Raw genomic sequence first — 15,491 nt, forward strand, 5'->3', positions numbered from 1 at the left:
CTTCATCTCCACACTGACACACCACCTCATCAAATGGTATTCACTCTTTATTTCTAGAAAACTTCTTCAAACAGCAAAGCAAGTTCACAAATACACACAAATGTAAGCAGGTGTTGCCTGAACCTGAGTGAGGACGTGGGATTATGGCTGCGAGGAGTTTGAAAACATCTTGATGCTCAGAAGATCCCACAAGCTTCTGGACTGTTCCGGGTTGAGCCAGGGCTCAAACTGTGTGTACAAGTGTGTGCGTTTATGGATGTGTAATCACACAAGGCGAGCGTTGTCCTCCATGTAGTCGTGTGGGTCTCCGGGGAAGGGCATTGGCGGTGGGTAGTTGCACAGCCCCGTGAGGAAGATGATGATGGTGCCGAAGAGCATGACCGGAGTGACTAGGAAGAGACAGAGACGGTCCACGGTGCGAGCGATTCCACTCCAGTTGTCCTTCTCCTGCGTGAGAAGAGTCACAGAAGGTGAGTGGACAACAGTCTGACAAGCAACAATCACAGTGCCGCCTAGTGGTGCAAAGAAGTAAGTTTATTTGAAGGATACTACAAGAAGTCGTAACTGACAGTTTGTTTCTCCTAATGATGTAAACACTAAGTTATGTTATTATTGTGGAGATTATATTCTATAACACATGAGGTCAGAGGTCAAAGAGAGACTCAGATCATGTGACTTCATGCTGTTCCGAGGACAACAACTAACCAGGTCTGAGGGCCGACATATGGCCCAGCAGGACTTGTCTCACCTCGTTGTAGTCGTTCTTGTTGCGCATGTGTTTGATGATGTAGTTAGCGCCATCTACTGCCGGCTTGATTTCACCGAACAGCTGGTCAGTAACACCCCCGTCCTCCTGTAGTGCTTTCACTGATGGCAGGAAAAAGGTAATCCTCATCATTATCATCGCCATCATCATCATTATCTACTCACCGGCAGAATGTGTGGGTCGAGCCATCAGTCCATGTCTCACTGACTGTTTCTCGAACATGAGGTCGCTGCGGGACTTAATGCTGTAGTACTGTTCAGCTGAAGCGATGTAGCCCACAGAGCTGGAGCGTCGCTGCAGCGCTCCGGCCCACTGAGGCTCCTCCTCCTCTGGACGAGACATCCGCAGCAGACGGGGCAGCCACTCAAGAAACACCTGCAGGTGACACGCCACGACTGGAATCTACCATTTTTTTCAAGAACCACAGAATGCAACCATGAAACCCTTCCAGGAACATGACCTATACTGATCGGGAAAGCTTCATCTCCTCTGCGCCCCAGACTCTTATAAGGTCTCCCAGACTCCTGTGATATTTAGAATCTCGTTAGGTTCTCCAAAATGTTGTGAGGTTCCCCAGATTCTTGTGAGGTTCCTCAGAATCTCTTGAGGTACTCCAGAATCTTGTGAGATTCCTAAAAATCTCGTGAGGCTACCCAGAGTCTTGTGAGGTCTCTTTAGAATCTCGTTAGGTTCACCAAAATATTGCGAGGTTCCCCAGAATCTTGTGAGGTTCCTCAGAATCTTGTGAGATTCCTAAAAATCTTGTGAGGCTACCCAGAGTCTTCGGAGGTCTCTTTAGAATATCGTTAGGTTCACCAAAATCTTGCGAGGTTCCCCAGATTCTTGTGAGGTTCCTCAGAATCTCTTGAGGTTCTCCAAAATCTTGTGAGATTCCCCAAAATCTCGTGAGGCTACCCAGAGTCTTGTGAGGTCTCTTTAGAATCTCGTTAGGATCACCAAAATCTTGCGAGGTTCCCCAGAATCTCTTGAGGTTCTCCAGAATCTTGTGAGACTCTTGTGTGGTCCCTTAGACTCTCGTTGGGTTCCTTAGACTCTTGTGAGGTTCCCCAGATTCTCTTGAGGATGCTTAGACTGCCCAAGACTCTTGTGAGGTTCCCCAGATTCTCTTGAGGCTGCTTAGACTGCCCAAGACTCTTGTGAGGTTCCTCAGATTCTCTTGAGGCTGCTTAGACTGCCCAAGACTCTTGTGAGGTTCCTCAGATTCTCTTGAGGCTGCTTAGACTGCCCAAGACTCTTGTGAGGTTCCTCAGATTATTGTGAGATTGTTCAGGTTTATGTGTGGTTCTTTAAACTGGTGTTAAGTTCTTCAGACTCCTGTGAGATGCTTAAGAATCACGTGACACTCTAAGGAAGAACTTTTCTTCATTTTAAGACAAGTGCTCAAACAAATGAGTGATTGACACACGGTTTAGTCTGAGCCACTCCATGGTTGCCCCCCAGTCAGATGTTAAAGAGAAGTCTGGACTTCCTGCACCTGCCCAAGTCTGCGTGTGCGTGTGCGTGTGCGTGTGCGTGTGTGTGTGTGTGTGTGTGTGTGTGTGATGTTTTTACCCTCTTTGTCCACTGAGACATGACGTGAGTGCTTGGGGACCTGAAGTGAAGGTTGAGCACGACCACACAGTTCAGGACCACCACAGTGACCAGAACCATGATGAACACCAGGTACCTGAAGACACAGAGTCATTGAGTCAGTGACTTATTGAGTCATTGAGCCAGTGAGACAGTGAGTCAGTGACTCATTGAGTCATTGAGTCAGTGAGTGAGTGAGTCTTACTTGACGATGAGCGGGACTGATAAGGACGTCTCGGGCAGTCTCTGTGAGATCAGCAGCAAGAAAACAGACTGAGCCAGCAGGACGGAGATGGACAAGGTCATCTTCTCACCACCTTCACACAGACACACACACACACACATACAAGCTGGTGAGGCTTGTGGTCCAACAGATCTGCAGGCCACTCTAAAGTTGAAGGTCCTGCTGAGGTACAAAAGAGTGTGTGTGTGTGTGTGTGTGTGTGTGTGTGTGTGTGTGTGTGTGTGTGTGGCAGCACTGACTGTCGGCGGGCAGGTAGTACACGAGCGAGGCCAGGAAGGAGATGAGCACACAGGGGATGATGATGTTGACGATGTAGAACAGCGGCTTCCTCTTGATGGTGAGATAGAAGGTGATGTCCTGGTGCTTGTTGCTCTCCATGGGGATGTGCTTGTAGGTGTTTCTCTTGGCAGGTCGGTGGATCACTTCCCACTCCCCGTTCTCTGGAGGAACAACTGACATCAGCGCGAGGAGTGTTTCTAGAGAGTGTGTTAAGGAGAGAGAGAGTAAGTGTGTGTGTGTAGGAGTGTGTGACAGACCGGTCCAGCTAGCAGGGTCAATGATGATCCACTCCACGGTGATCTTGCTGTTGCCCTCTCCATCCTCCTTCAGCAGCATCCGGATCTCTCTGGAGTTGTAGGTCAGCGAGCTGGAACACAGAAGCAGGCGGTCTTCACCACAGCGGTGTGTGTGTGTGCGACCGGAGTGTGTGTTTTGAAGAAGCGAAGGATTCCTACGTGAACTTGAGCGTGCAGTTCTGCCAGTCGAAAGGAAAGTAGTTGACGTTGATGGAGCAGGACGACCGGAAGATGGCCGGGGGGAGCCAGTAGCACAGACCGTCGGGGTCCACCAGGACGTTGCTGTAGTAGGCCACCTTGAACTGGGCGTCGTTGCTGACACACGGGACATATGTGTGAGTTTTTGTGGGATGGATTTGGTCAATTCTTCGACTCACTTGTTCTCCAAGACGATCTCCGGCAGCCACACCATGCTGGGAGGCAGTCGCAGCATATCCACGCTGTCGTACTCGGACAGGTTCCAGGTCAGACGGTGGTCCGTCCACGTCTGTCACACACACACGGGTTTATTCTGCCGTCTATGTGAGTGGAATCAAAACCTGTGTGTGCTTGAACTCACGTGCTCGATCCAAACATTGGTCAGAAGTGTCTCGTCTTTTTCTTTCTATCAAAGAAAACTAGTTTAGGCATTGATTATCTTTCTCTCACACACTCTCACACTCAACCAGTCTTTTTCTACCCCTCTCTCTTTCCATCTTTCTCTCACACACTCTCTCGCTCAACCCGTCTTTTTCTACCACTCTCTCTTTCCATCTTTCTCTCACACACTCTCTCGCTCTACCAGTCTTTTTCTACCACTCTCTCTTTCCATCTTTCTTTCACACACTCTCTCACTCAACCAGTCTTTTTCTACCCCTCTCTCTTTCCATCTTTCTCTCACACACTCTCACACTCTACCCCTCTCTCTTTCCATCTTTCTCTCACACACTCTCACACTCAACCAGTCTTTTTCTACCCCACTCTCTTTCCATCTTTCTCTCACACACTCTCTCTCACTCTACCCCTCTCTCTTTCCATCTTTCTCTCACACACTCTCACACTCAACCAGTCTTTTTCTATCCCTCTCTCTTTCCATCTTTCTCTCACACACTCCCTCGCTCTACCCGTCTTTTTCTACCACTCTCTCTTTCCATCTTTCTCTCACACACTCTCTCACTTAACCCGTCTTTTTCTACCACTCTCTCTTTCCATCTTTCTCTCACACACTCTCACACTCAACCAGTCTTTTTCTACCCTCTCTCTTTCCATCTTTCTCTCACACACTCCCTCGCTCTACCCGTCTTTTTCTACCACTCTCTCTTTCCATCTTTCTCTCACACACTCTCTCACTCAACCCGTCTTTTTCTACCACTCTCTCTTTCCATCTTTCTCTCACACACTCCCTCGCTCTACCCGTCTTTTTCTACCACTCTCTCTTTCCATCTTTCTCTCACACACTCTCTCACTTAACCCGTCTTTTTCTACCACTCTCTCTTTCCATCTTTCTCTCACACACTCTCTCGCTCTACCAGTCTTTTTCTACCACTCTCTCTTTCCATCTTTCTCTCACACACTCTCTCACTCTACCAGTCTTTTTCTACCACTCTCTCTTTCCATCTTTCTCTCACTCAACCAGTCTTTTTCTACCACTCTCTCTTTCCATCTTTCTCTCACACACTCTCTCACTCTACCAGTCTTTTTCTACCTCTCTCCCTTTCTATCTTTCTCTCACACACTCTCTCACTCAACCAGTCTTTTTCTACCACTCTCTCTTTCCATCTTTCTCTCACACACTCTCTCACTCTACCAGTCTTTTTCTACCACTCTCCCTTTCCATCTTTCTCTCACACACTCTCTCGCTCTACCAGTCTTTTTCTACCACTCTCTCTTTCCATCTTTCTCTCACACACTCTCTCGCTCTACCAGTCTTTTTCTACCACTCTCTCTTTCCATCTTTCTCTCACACACTCTCTCACTCTACCAGTCTTTTTCTACCACTCTCTCTTTCCATCTTTCTCTCACACACTCTCTCGCTCTACCAGTCTTTTTCTACCACTCTCTCTTTCCATCTTTCTCTCACACACTCTCTCACTCTACCAGTCTTTTTCTACCACTCTCTCTTTCCATCTTTCTCTCACTCAACCAGTCTTTTTCTACCACTCTCTCTTTCCATCTTTCTCTCACACACTCTCTCACTCTACCAGTCTTTTTCTACCTCTCTCCCTTTCTATCTTTCTCTCACACACTCTCTCACTCTATCCGTCTTTTTCTACCACTCTCTCTTTCCATCTTTCTCCCACACACTCTCTCACTCTATCCGTCTTTTTCTACCACTCTCTCTTTCCATCTTTCTCTCACACACTCTCTCACTCTCGGTGTTGTCTTGATCTTTGAAGTATGTACTGTTTTGAGTATTGTTTTGATTGTTAAAGCGCTTTGTGACCCTGGTCTCGAAAAGCGCTATATAAATATATATTACTTACTTACTCAACCAGTCTTTTTCTACCCCTCTCTCTTTCCATCTTTCTCTCACACACTCTCTCACTCTACCAGTCTTTTTCTACCACTCTCTTTCCATCTTTCTCTCACACACTCCCTCGCTCTACCCATCTTTTTCTACCACTCTCTCTTTCCATCTTTCTCTCACACACTCTCTCACTCAACCCGTCTTTTTCTACCACTCTCTCTTTCCATCTTTCTCTCACACACTCTCTCGCTCTACCAGTCTTTTTCTACCACTCTCTCTTTCCATCTTTCTCTCACACACTCTCTCACTCTACCAGTCTTTTTCTACCACTCTCTCTTTCCATCTTTCTCTCACACACTCTCTCACTCAACCAGTCTTTTTCTACCACTCTCTCTTTCCATCTTTCTCTCACACACTCTCTCACTCTACCAGTCTTTTTCTACCTCTCTCCCGTTCTATCTTTCTCTCACACTCTCTCACTCTATCCATCTTTTTCTACCACTCTCTCTTTCCATCTTTCTCCCACACACTCTCTCACTCTACCAGTCTTTTTCTACCACTCTCCCTTTCCATCTTTCTCTCACACACTCTCACTCTACCAGTCTCTCTTTCCATCTTTCTCTCACACACTCGAACACTCTACCAGTCTCTCTTTCCATCTTTCTCTCACACACTCTCACACTCTACCAGTCTTTTTCTACCACTCTCCCTTTCCATCTTTCTCTCACACACTCTCACACTCAACCCGTCTTTTTCTACCACTCTCTCTTTCCATCTTTCTCTCACACACTCTCTCGCTCTACCAGTCTTTTTCTACCACTCTCTCTTTCCATCTTTCTCTCACACACTCTCTCACTCTACCAGTCTTTTTCTACCACTCTCTCATTCCATCTTTCTCTCACACACTCTCTCACTCAACCAGTCTTTTTCTACCACTCTCTTTCCGTCTTTCTCTCACACACTCTCTCACTCTACCAGTCTTTTTCTACCTCTCTCCCTTTCCATCTTTTTCTCATACACTCTCTCACTCTATCCGTCTTTTTCTACCACTCTCTCTTTCCACCTTTCTCCCACACACTCTCTCACTCTACCAGTCTTTTTCTACCACTCTCCCTTTCCATCTTTCTCTCACACACTCTCTCACACACTCTCTCACTCTACCAGTCTCTCTTTCCATCTTTCTCTCACACACTCTCACACTCTACCAGTCTTTTTCTACCACTCTCTCTTTCCATCTTTCTCCCACACACTCTCTCACTCTACCACTCTCCCTTTCCATCTTTCTCCCACACACTCTCTCACTCTACCAGTCTCTCTTTCCATCTTTCTCTCACACACTCTCACACTCTACCAGTCTTTTTCTACCACTCTCTTTCCATCTTTCTCCCACACACTCTCTCACTCTACCAGTCTTTTTCTACCACTCTCTCTTTCCATCTTTCTCTCACACACTCTCACACTCTACCAGTCTTTTTATACCACTCTCCCTTTCCATCTTTCTCTCACACACTCTCTCACTCTACCCGTCTTTTTCTACCACACTCTCTCACTCAACCAGTCTTTTTCTACCACTCTCTCTTTCCATCTTCCTCTCACACACTCACTCACTGTACCAGAGAGATGAGGTTCGACAGGGTCAGTGCCAGGTAAATGTCCACTGGGTCTTGCTGTCTCTCGACTGGACGAAGCTCCTTGTTGTATTTTCGTTCTTTGAAGAGGTAGTTGATGAGACGCTCCTCCTCGTTCCTGCCCCAGCAGCCTGACACACACACACAAAACACACACACACCCACCTAAACTTTATCATCGCCGCATGAAGTGTACAGGTGTGGTGACGCACATATTATAGTACGCATCATATTAAAAAAAGTTTTTTAAGCGGATTTTAAATATTACAAGTTTGCAAATTAAAATGGTTATTTATTTAAATTATTAAATTGATTGACAATTGTCGTTTGGCGACAACGCTCAAGAACCGGAAGTAAGATTCCAAAATAAGAGTGTTTGTTTTGCTGCGCCGGAAACGAGTCGTCATTGTGGATTTGGCTGCTCCGTGTTTTTATCTCGATTTATGTGAGGTTCTCAAGAAAAGAAAGTTCAGAAATTATTAACAGGAAACTTGAGCGTCTGCTGGTCTGACTGAACACACACACCTAAACCCTCGTCACAACGCAGCTGTGTTGTTGTTTACAAAGTTGTAGCAAATACATTGCAGTGTATGTGTGTGTTCGTGTGTGTGTGTGTTCAGGTACTATCATGTTAACAGTCGAGCTCAGTGAGTTGTGAGGCTTAGGCTGAAGAATCAATACTAGTTGAGCAGAACTTCTGGCATGACCTATGAACTCTTAAGAAACACGCAGAACCTGTGCCTGAACTGTCGGAACCACTCAGAAGGCATGTCTGGACTCACCGTCTGCGAGCAGAACCAACAGGAGTAAGAAAAAGTTCGGTGCTGCCGAGCGGAGGTCCATGTCCGATCGAGTCCTTCAGCGACGACCTCAGGCCCAGACTGATGGCAGCAGCTGCGGACAAACGGTCAGAAAATAGAACCGTGACATCACAGAGGAGCCCGGGACTCACGAGACAAGGATGTTCGTGGCGACAGCTGTGATTATGTGACCACCGGATGGTCAGGAAGGTTTTCAAACTCTGACTTTCATTGTCTTCTTGAATTGCTGAAAAGATGCAGAAAACCTGCAGTTCGACTGGGTCAGTACAGACAGACACAACTGCATAAAATTCATTTTATTCAAACAATAATAAAATCGGTCTATAAAAAGTCCTGAAGGGACACATGTAAAGAGAAGGACCCCGTCATAGAGACAGGTAGAGGTGAAGGAGACAAGTTGCAAGAGCCAAAAGGTCGAATCAAGAGTGACAGGTTGACATTCATGACAAAAGACGGGTCAAAGGTCGACGTCAGACGCATCAGGTTAATGTCAGAGCGACAGGTTGACGTCGCTCTTCTTTCCACCGCTCAGACTGTGGATCATGGCGATCATGGCCGAGTGCTTGTCGAGTTCGTCCACCTTCTGCTGCAGCTTCACCTCCAGCTGACTCTTCTGCAGCTCCAGAGACGAGGCCTGCCGGAGAACGTCAGCATCAGAGAGGTGGTCTCGGCACAAGTGTTTGGTCTAGAGAGGTGAAGGTCCCACCTTAATGCTGGCTTCCTTCCTGGCCTGCTCGGTCTTGTTCAGCTCCTTCCTCAGAACATCCACCGTCTCCTTCAGCTCCCTTTTCTCTCCGTCCTTCTCTCTCACCTTCTGCTGCTGTTCCTGCAGCGCCTCCTGCAGCTCTGGGGTAACATCAGCACAGGTCAGCTATCTCCATGCAGGTGTCAAAAGAGTCTCCTCAGACTCACCTAAGTTGTCTCTGTCCTTCTGCTGCAGGCGAGACTGCAGCGACAGCACCTCCTGCTGCCTTTCCTCCAGCTGCAGCAGCGTCCTGAGGGTGAGAACGAGGAGTCAGAAGAGTCCAGGTGAGGGTCGAGTCCTCTACCTGTCCTGCTGCTGCTGCAGAGCCTCCAAGTTCTTCTTCTGGACGTCAGCATGTCTGCTTAGACTGCTGTGAGAGGCCTGCAGATCCTTGAGCTGCCGCTCGCCGTCACTCAGCCTGAGACACACAAACACATCAGACATTCTGATGACATGTCATTTTGCTGCCTCACACCTGTTGAGCAAGGCATTGTAGGCTCCCTTTAGGGCCTGGTGCTCCTCAGAGTCCTTCTGCAGCCGAGTGTTGTGCAGCAGCAGCGCCTCCATGTCCGATTTGGACCGCTCCACCTCCAGCACCTGAGAGCTCAACTCACCCTGCAGGTCCTCGCGACGACGCTCCGACTCCTTCAGCAGTGACCCCAACTTACGAGCCTGCACACATACTAAAGTAAGCTTGTGTACGTGTGCGTGCGCGCGCGTGTCACCTCTGCCTCTGCCTGAGTCCGCTGGAACTGGTACTGGGTGATGAGCCGGTCAGCCTGGGACAGAGCCAGATTTTTGGCTTCAAGCAAGTCCTGTAGGCGTCTCTCCTTGGACTGAAGACAGAACACAGCATTGACTTGTTTTTACGATAAAAGTCAAATTTCAATCATTTTCTAAAAAATGATTGAAGTTGAATTTTGGGTGAACTATTGCTCAAAAGGGGGCAGAACTCACAGCGAACGTGGCGAGCTGCTGCTCGTACACATCGATGATGTCCGACACACGACAATCTTTCTTCTGGTCCTGCAGCTGCACAAAACTGTTACACAAAGTCACACAAAGTCACACGCAGACACATACCTCCAACTTGTTTTGGATCTTCTCCACCAGGTTGTTGACGTCACAGGGAGCAGCAGAGACGTCCAGGATTCTGCTGGTTCTTGAGGGCGGGGCTTCCTGCAGTGCCACGCGCTTGACTGAGCGCTCGGCCTCCGTCTGCACATACGCATTGTTGGCGGCGATACTTTCCCCGAGACTTCAGGAGGACAAAAAGGATTAAGTCCAAACATTATGACCCGTGGTTGTAATGAGGTAAGGTCGTGACAGAAGGAGTCAGGCAATCATTTGCTGACAAAGACTGGGACTTACATGAGGGAGGGGAAGTCTGGGAGGGGCATGGCCTCCAAAAGGAGTGCGAGTCCCGTCTGCACGCGCTCCCTGTGGTGAGATGTCAGTGCAAGCGAGAGAGGAGTGACCATTCTCTGATCCTGGAAACACAAGACGATGTGAAGTTGTGAGAATGTCTGCACAAGTAAGCATGCACCTGTGAGCATGTGCGAATGCGTACCTGCAGCATTCTGTAGAAACTGGTCTCCATGTCGTCCACCTGTTGTCTGAGCCGGCTCATCAGCTCCAGGGTCTTCAGCAGGCACTCGGCACAAACCTGACTGGACGGATCAGCAGCTGACGTGTTCGTCATCATCACTGTGTGGTATTCTGCTGCAACTGGAACACACTTTCCAGCGTCACTCACCTGAGGTTGGTGTCAGACTCGGGGCCCAGGCACGTGACGGAGTTGTTGCTGTGACAACGGGAGAGCAGAGACTCGACCAGGGAGAGGAGGAGCGGAGCGCTGACCTGGTGGGAGACCAGGGACCTTCCGGAGTCCTGGGCACACAGGGGTGTGGGAGTCAAGGCTGGATAATTGAGCAGAGAGAGGCGTGGAGTGGCGGTGAAAGGATATTCAGCAGCAGGTTGGTGACGCGTGTGGTTCTCTGGAAGCATCTCCTCAGGTCTTTGTCTCCTTCAGTGGGCCACGGCTCTTCCAGGAGGACCAGCAGGTGGGGGAGAAGCATCTCCACAAACCTCATCACACAGTCCGACACCGACTCCCAGCCCAACACCTCCTGCCACACAAAAAAACAAGATTAACCCCATTTTGTCGGATTGGATAGAAAGTAGACAGGAAGGCGATGAATCGGAAATCTATTTGGATTATGATCTCCAAGATGATGGACATAAAACCATTATGGTGGCACCTCGGGCCAGTAAAGAAATACTGTATATATAAAAAACTTTGTTGGATTGACAGCAGAAGTAAAAAAGAAATCGGATAATTTGTGTATCTCAGTAGTCTAGATCTGTAGAAGCAGAAGAAAAAATGAAATTTCCACTAAATGCAACTTGTCATGCTAACATAAATCCACCTTGACATGGATCAAATATTGCAAGAACTTCCCACCTGAACTCCCCTAAAAAGTATGTCATGCACTACATGATGATGAAGTATGTGATGTTTGAAAAAGTGCAATGGTAACATTTTTTGTGTAATTACATATTGGAACCAATTCGAAGGCCACAATTATTGTAAATTGCATTTAAACACACAAACAGAAAATTCCTGACAGAGAATTCCGGAAAATTTCAAATAAATAAAAACGGTTAGGCTTTTACCAGGTCACGTGTTGGAATTCAATTTAAAATAAACCTAAATTATTTAAACGATTGTATAATATTTCACAAAAAAACCTTCAGATATTTTCATATTGTTGATTTAGTGGTTTATAATGCATTATGATTTCTATCCATTGATTTATAAAACAAAAAATAGTTTTTCTTACATTTCACAGTAGCTCCTCACATGTGTTTTGCTCTATACAACTTTGTGTATAAATATGGTTTATTTTTGATGATGTTAATGCATGTCAATTGTCAAGAAGTTCGTTCATGTTTTGCGGTGTTTTATTTACTTTCTTTACTCTTTCTGTACTTGTTTTGAGTTAAGTTTAACAGTAGAACCTGAAGTCAGAAGTCAACACCAGACACTTCTGTGGTAGTCAGTCATACCTCCATCAACTCATTCAGCAGTTCCAAAGTCTGCAGGGAGCAGCACTCGGCGCCCTCCACAGGAAAGTTTAACCACTGCACCAACGCCAGTCCTGGCTCTGCCTTGTTAGCAGCGTCCAGCCTGGACCGGCCCACTCTGAGTTTGGGTCCCACGGGCTTGAAGACCACCTGGCACAGCAGCGGACGCAGATCTGAGACGCGGCACATAGCCAGCAGCAGCTCCAGAACCTGAGGTCACATGACATTAGCCACTCAGACCACAGCGTGTTACAACTTTGTTTGTCCCCCACGACCAACCTTGGCAGCAGAGTCCGGGTCTTTGGACTGCAACAGTCCCATCACTTGCGTCAAGCAGGCGGAGAAGTGCTGGTACCTGAGGTCAGAATCCAGAGGTCAGAACTGGCAGAGAAGATAGGGAACAGTGTGGTGGCACCTGCTCAAGCATTCGGCTATCTTGGGGTTCCGTAGTAGATCCACAAGAAGGTCCACCGAGTACTTCCGGGTCAAAGTTCCATCGCCATTGACGACAATGTTAAAAACCAGCTGAAAGGTCTGGTGGATGTTTTTGGCATCAAAGAGCTGCAGACAGAAGACAAGGAGTGTCTGAACCGGGCAGAAGTTGACACTTGTGTGCCGTTGTAAGGTCAGAGGTCATGTTGATGTTTGAGTGTAGCTCTCTACCTTCTCTCCAACCTTCTCGTTCAGAGTGAGGCTGGCCAGTATGGACAGAGTGAAGACCACCACAGTCAGACTGTTGTGAGCCAGGAAGTTGATGAGAGTTCTGTAGAATGGCTTAACGTTGTCCTGCAACATCACATTTGATCAGGTTACCAGACAAGGTTCATAAAGCAGATATTACCCCGTCAGTGTTCTCTTCTGTAACCAGCTGCCCAGATGAAAAAGTGACGGAGGGAAGACCACAGTGACTGGACTCACCAGATTCTTGATGTGACTCTGGACAGCGGGATTGTCCCGACACAGGTTGGCCATCACCCCCAGACATGGCATAATGATGTCATCTTTCTGAGACTGTCTTTGAGAGCAACAACGAATGGATTTAAGACTGAGGCATGTGGTGAAGATGAAGCGGAGACTCACATGTTGGTCATGAGAAAGTCGATGAGCTCGTGAATGTAGTTTTTAGATGGGAAGATATGCGTGTTGTAGGTCAACTTCTGCAGCACCTGAAGAGTCTGGAAACAGCAGTTGAATAAAGATGAGGATCTCGTCTTTCGCCAGCAATGTTTATTCTATTTAGAAACAGCATTTGACCTTTGTGCTCATAACTATCACTTCTGCAGGAGGACCATCTAAACACTGACGAGTGCCCTCAGTTCCTCAGGTGTTATTTCAGAATTAATCATCTTAGTTTGATTTTTCTCATCACTTTAGAGTTCTTATCATGTTATGAAGTTGAAACATTGAGTTGTTTTTTCTTTATTAAATGTCAACTCAGGGATGTTGAATTACTGTTGATAATGAAACATGTCATTGAAAAATATACTAACTCAGCACATTCATGACATTCAACCATAAAAGGGTAAATAATGCATTTTCTATCAGTCTTACAATCACGTATTGCTAGTGCTTCAGACCAGAGTGTCCACGACTTGTGAGTACATTTCCCCATTGACTCCTCCAAGTTAGAGTAGTCAGGTGTGACTGACCTGCAGTACCAGAGGCTCCCCGGGAGAGGCGCTGTAGCGATGCAGGACAGATGCCAGCGTGCTAGTGAGACTGAAGCTGCTGTGCAGGATCTTGCGACTGTTGTCATCGCATGCTGAGGAAGACACAAACTGGTTAGCGCTGCTGTGGTGTGCGTTTTTGCGTCTGTCAGAGGCATAAACAGTATTCTGGTCCCTCGACTGTTAACGCGTCTTCTGCCAAACATTTGAACACAACAGTGCCATTTCTGCCTCAAGTTTTGATTTAAGGTCACACCCCGGCCTCTTGATGATTGGTTAGTGTGTGTGTGTGTGCATGTATGCGTGTGTGTTTGTGTGCGTGCAGTACCAAGCTGAGCCAGCAAGGTGATGATGGTGGTCGTCAGGACTGGGCCGGTGTTCTGGTTTCCGATCAGGTCCACTAGTCCACTCACACACTCAGTGGGCAGAACCTGACCCGTGGACAGAAGCCAGTCACATTTCAGCTCCGACAGCTCCTGAAAAGTTAGAGACCAAAATCAGTCGTTTCTTCGGGTCATCTTTCAAGGACTGCGGCTTCGGAGCGTTAAGCGACACCACGACAACATACAAGGGTTTGCTGATGGTTCCGTGCGTCTTCCGGACCAGAGGAAAAAGATCCTTCCAATCTGTGGCTTCTAAGCTTTGGAAGGATCTTCCTCTCCCACCGCCTTTGATGGAGTCCACTGACTCCTTTAAGAAGCATCTTAAGATGTATTTATTTCTGGTGTTGCCATGTTTATCACTGTGTTGTCTTGGCCTTTTTAAAGCATGCATTTTAACGGTGTACTGTTTTGTTGTTTAAACGTGACCCTGGTCTGTGAAAGGTGCCGTACAAATAAATCTTACTTACTTACCTCAGGCATAAATCTAATCATACTTTCATTCTACAATTTGCATATAGCTGATGTATTTATTATCAAAATAAACGCATTTAAAAATGTTTACCATGGCTTAAAAATGTCCCAATATAACATAAGAAATTAAAACTTTGTAATTGCATTGTAAATGTAAACATTGAACCCCATAATCACTGTTAGCCACTAGCTAAGCTAGCAAGTATAGCATTCAGTATAAAATGTCCTTCACTTTACATTGCCGTTGAAGAATACTCATTTGATTACCAAAAACAAATGTGTGGGAAAGTGCTTGAGATCTTGGCTCCGGCAAGAGTTTGAGTGACGTAGTTTGCTCTGCGTGACGTCACTGACGCACTGATAGCGTAATAGAAGATCCAAGTTGGCTCTTATGACACCATTTGGATTGAGTGGATTCTCTCCAGCTCTGTGTCTCCAGCACTCCACTCACCTCCACTTGTTTTTGCAGCTGTGTCGCGTTCTGCGTGGTCTTGCTGGTCCGGTACTGTTGGACGGCCAGCAGTAGGGACTTGAGGCTGGTACTGAGGTCCATCCCGGCGGCTTCACGCGTTAGCTTAGGCACCACAGCTCCCTACAAGAGCACAGTGTACATGTAAACGGCTCACTGGTACTGTTTGTGTTCGGCTGAAGATGTTCGAACCAGAACCAGAACGCACCTCAGTCCGCCGGTTGTACTTCCGTTGTTACGTCGCAAGATTCTCCCGCTCCAGGTTCGAAGAGCAGTGGACCGAACCATGTCGACTAGAGGGGTGTGTGTTCAAGTGTATATATTCAAACATTACAAAAACGAACCTAAAAACAACATAATTACGTTGTTTTTAATTGTTGTTGTTTTTTGTTTTTTTACAACACAACGGTTGATTCAAGTCAGTATTTAAACTCCGGTCCAACAACACCCTACAGGAATGCTTTGGGTCTGCCGGTATGACGTCACACACATGGACGGCGTAGCTCGTGTGGTTGACGCTCAGTATCGACGCATGCGCTGTGACTTTATGAGTTTTGAGTAGTCGTCTGATGTGGATGACAAAAAACTAAACGTTAAAA

At 47.0% G+C, this 15,491-nt stretch overlaps 2 protein-coding genes across 2 annotated transcripts; both read right to left on the reverse strand.

Annotated features, from left to right (window-relative positions):
- Positions 1-34: 34 nt before the first annotated feature.
- On the reverse strand, positions 35-8,143 carry chrnd (cholinergic receptor, nicotinic, delta (muscle)). Its single transcript, XM_087789347.1, has 12 exons — positions 8,032-8,143; positions 7,235-7,380; positions 3,735-3,779; positions 3,553-3,662; positions 3,335-3,490; positions 3,137-3,246; positions 2,840-3,040; positions 2,562-2,673; positions 2,339-2,453; positions 931-1,141; positions 749-867; positions 35-447 (listed from the first exon to the last, which is right to left on the reverse strand). The coding sequence occupies exons 1-12, from the start codon at positions 8,090-8,092 to the stop codon at positions 265-267; spliced, it is 1,569 nt and encodes a 522-aa protein (XP_087645473.1). The 5' UTR covers positions 8,093-8,143; the 3' UTR covers positions 35-264.
- A 121-nt stretch (positions 8,144-8,264) lies between these two features.
- cip2a (cellular inhibitor of PP2A) lies at positions 8,265-15,110 on the reverse strand. Its single transcript, XM_087789348.1, has 22 exons — positions 15,101-15,110; positions 14,875-15,015; positions 13,898-14,045; positions 13,552-13,664; positions 12,983-13,077; positions 12,821-12,917; positions 12,566-12,688; positions 12,318-12,463; positions 12,182-12,257; positions 11,885-12,112; positions 10,782-10,944; positions 10,572-10,719; positions 10,386-10,485; positions 10,187-10,305; positions 9,899-10,073; positions 9,773-9,847; positions 9,541-9,651; positions 9,291-9,487; positions 9,120-9,233; positions 8,983-9,065; positions 8,777-8,916; positions 8,265-8,704 (listed from the first exon to the last, which is right to left on the reverse strand). The coding sequence occupies exons 2-22, from the start codon at positions 14,974-14,976 to the stop codon at positions 8,561-8,563; spliced, it is 2,697 nt and encodes an 898-aa protein (XP_087645474.1). The 5' UTR covers positions 14,977-15,015; positions 15,101-15,110; the 3' UTR covers positions 8,265-8,560.
- Positions 15,111-15,491: the final 381 nt, after the last annotated feature.

Source organism: Callionymus lyra, chromosome 4, assembly GCF_982586985.1.
Source record: "Callionymus lyra chromosome 4, fCalLyr1.hap1.1, whole genome shotgun sequence".
In the NCBI taxonomy this organism is placed as follows: Eukaryota; Metazoa; Chordata; class Actinopteri; order Syngnathiformes; family Callionymidae; genus Callionymus; species Callionymus lyra.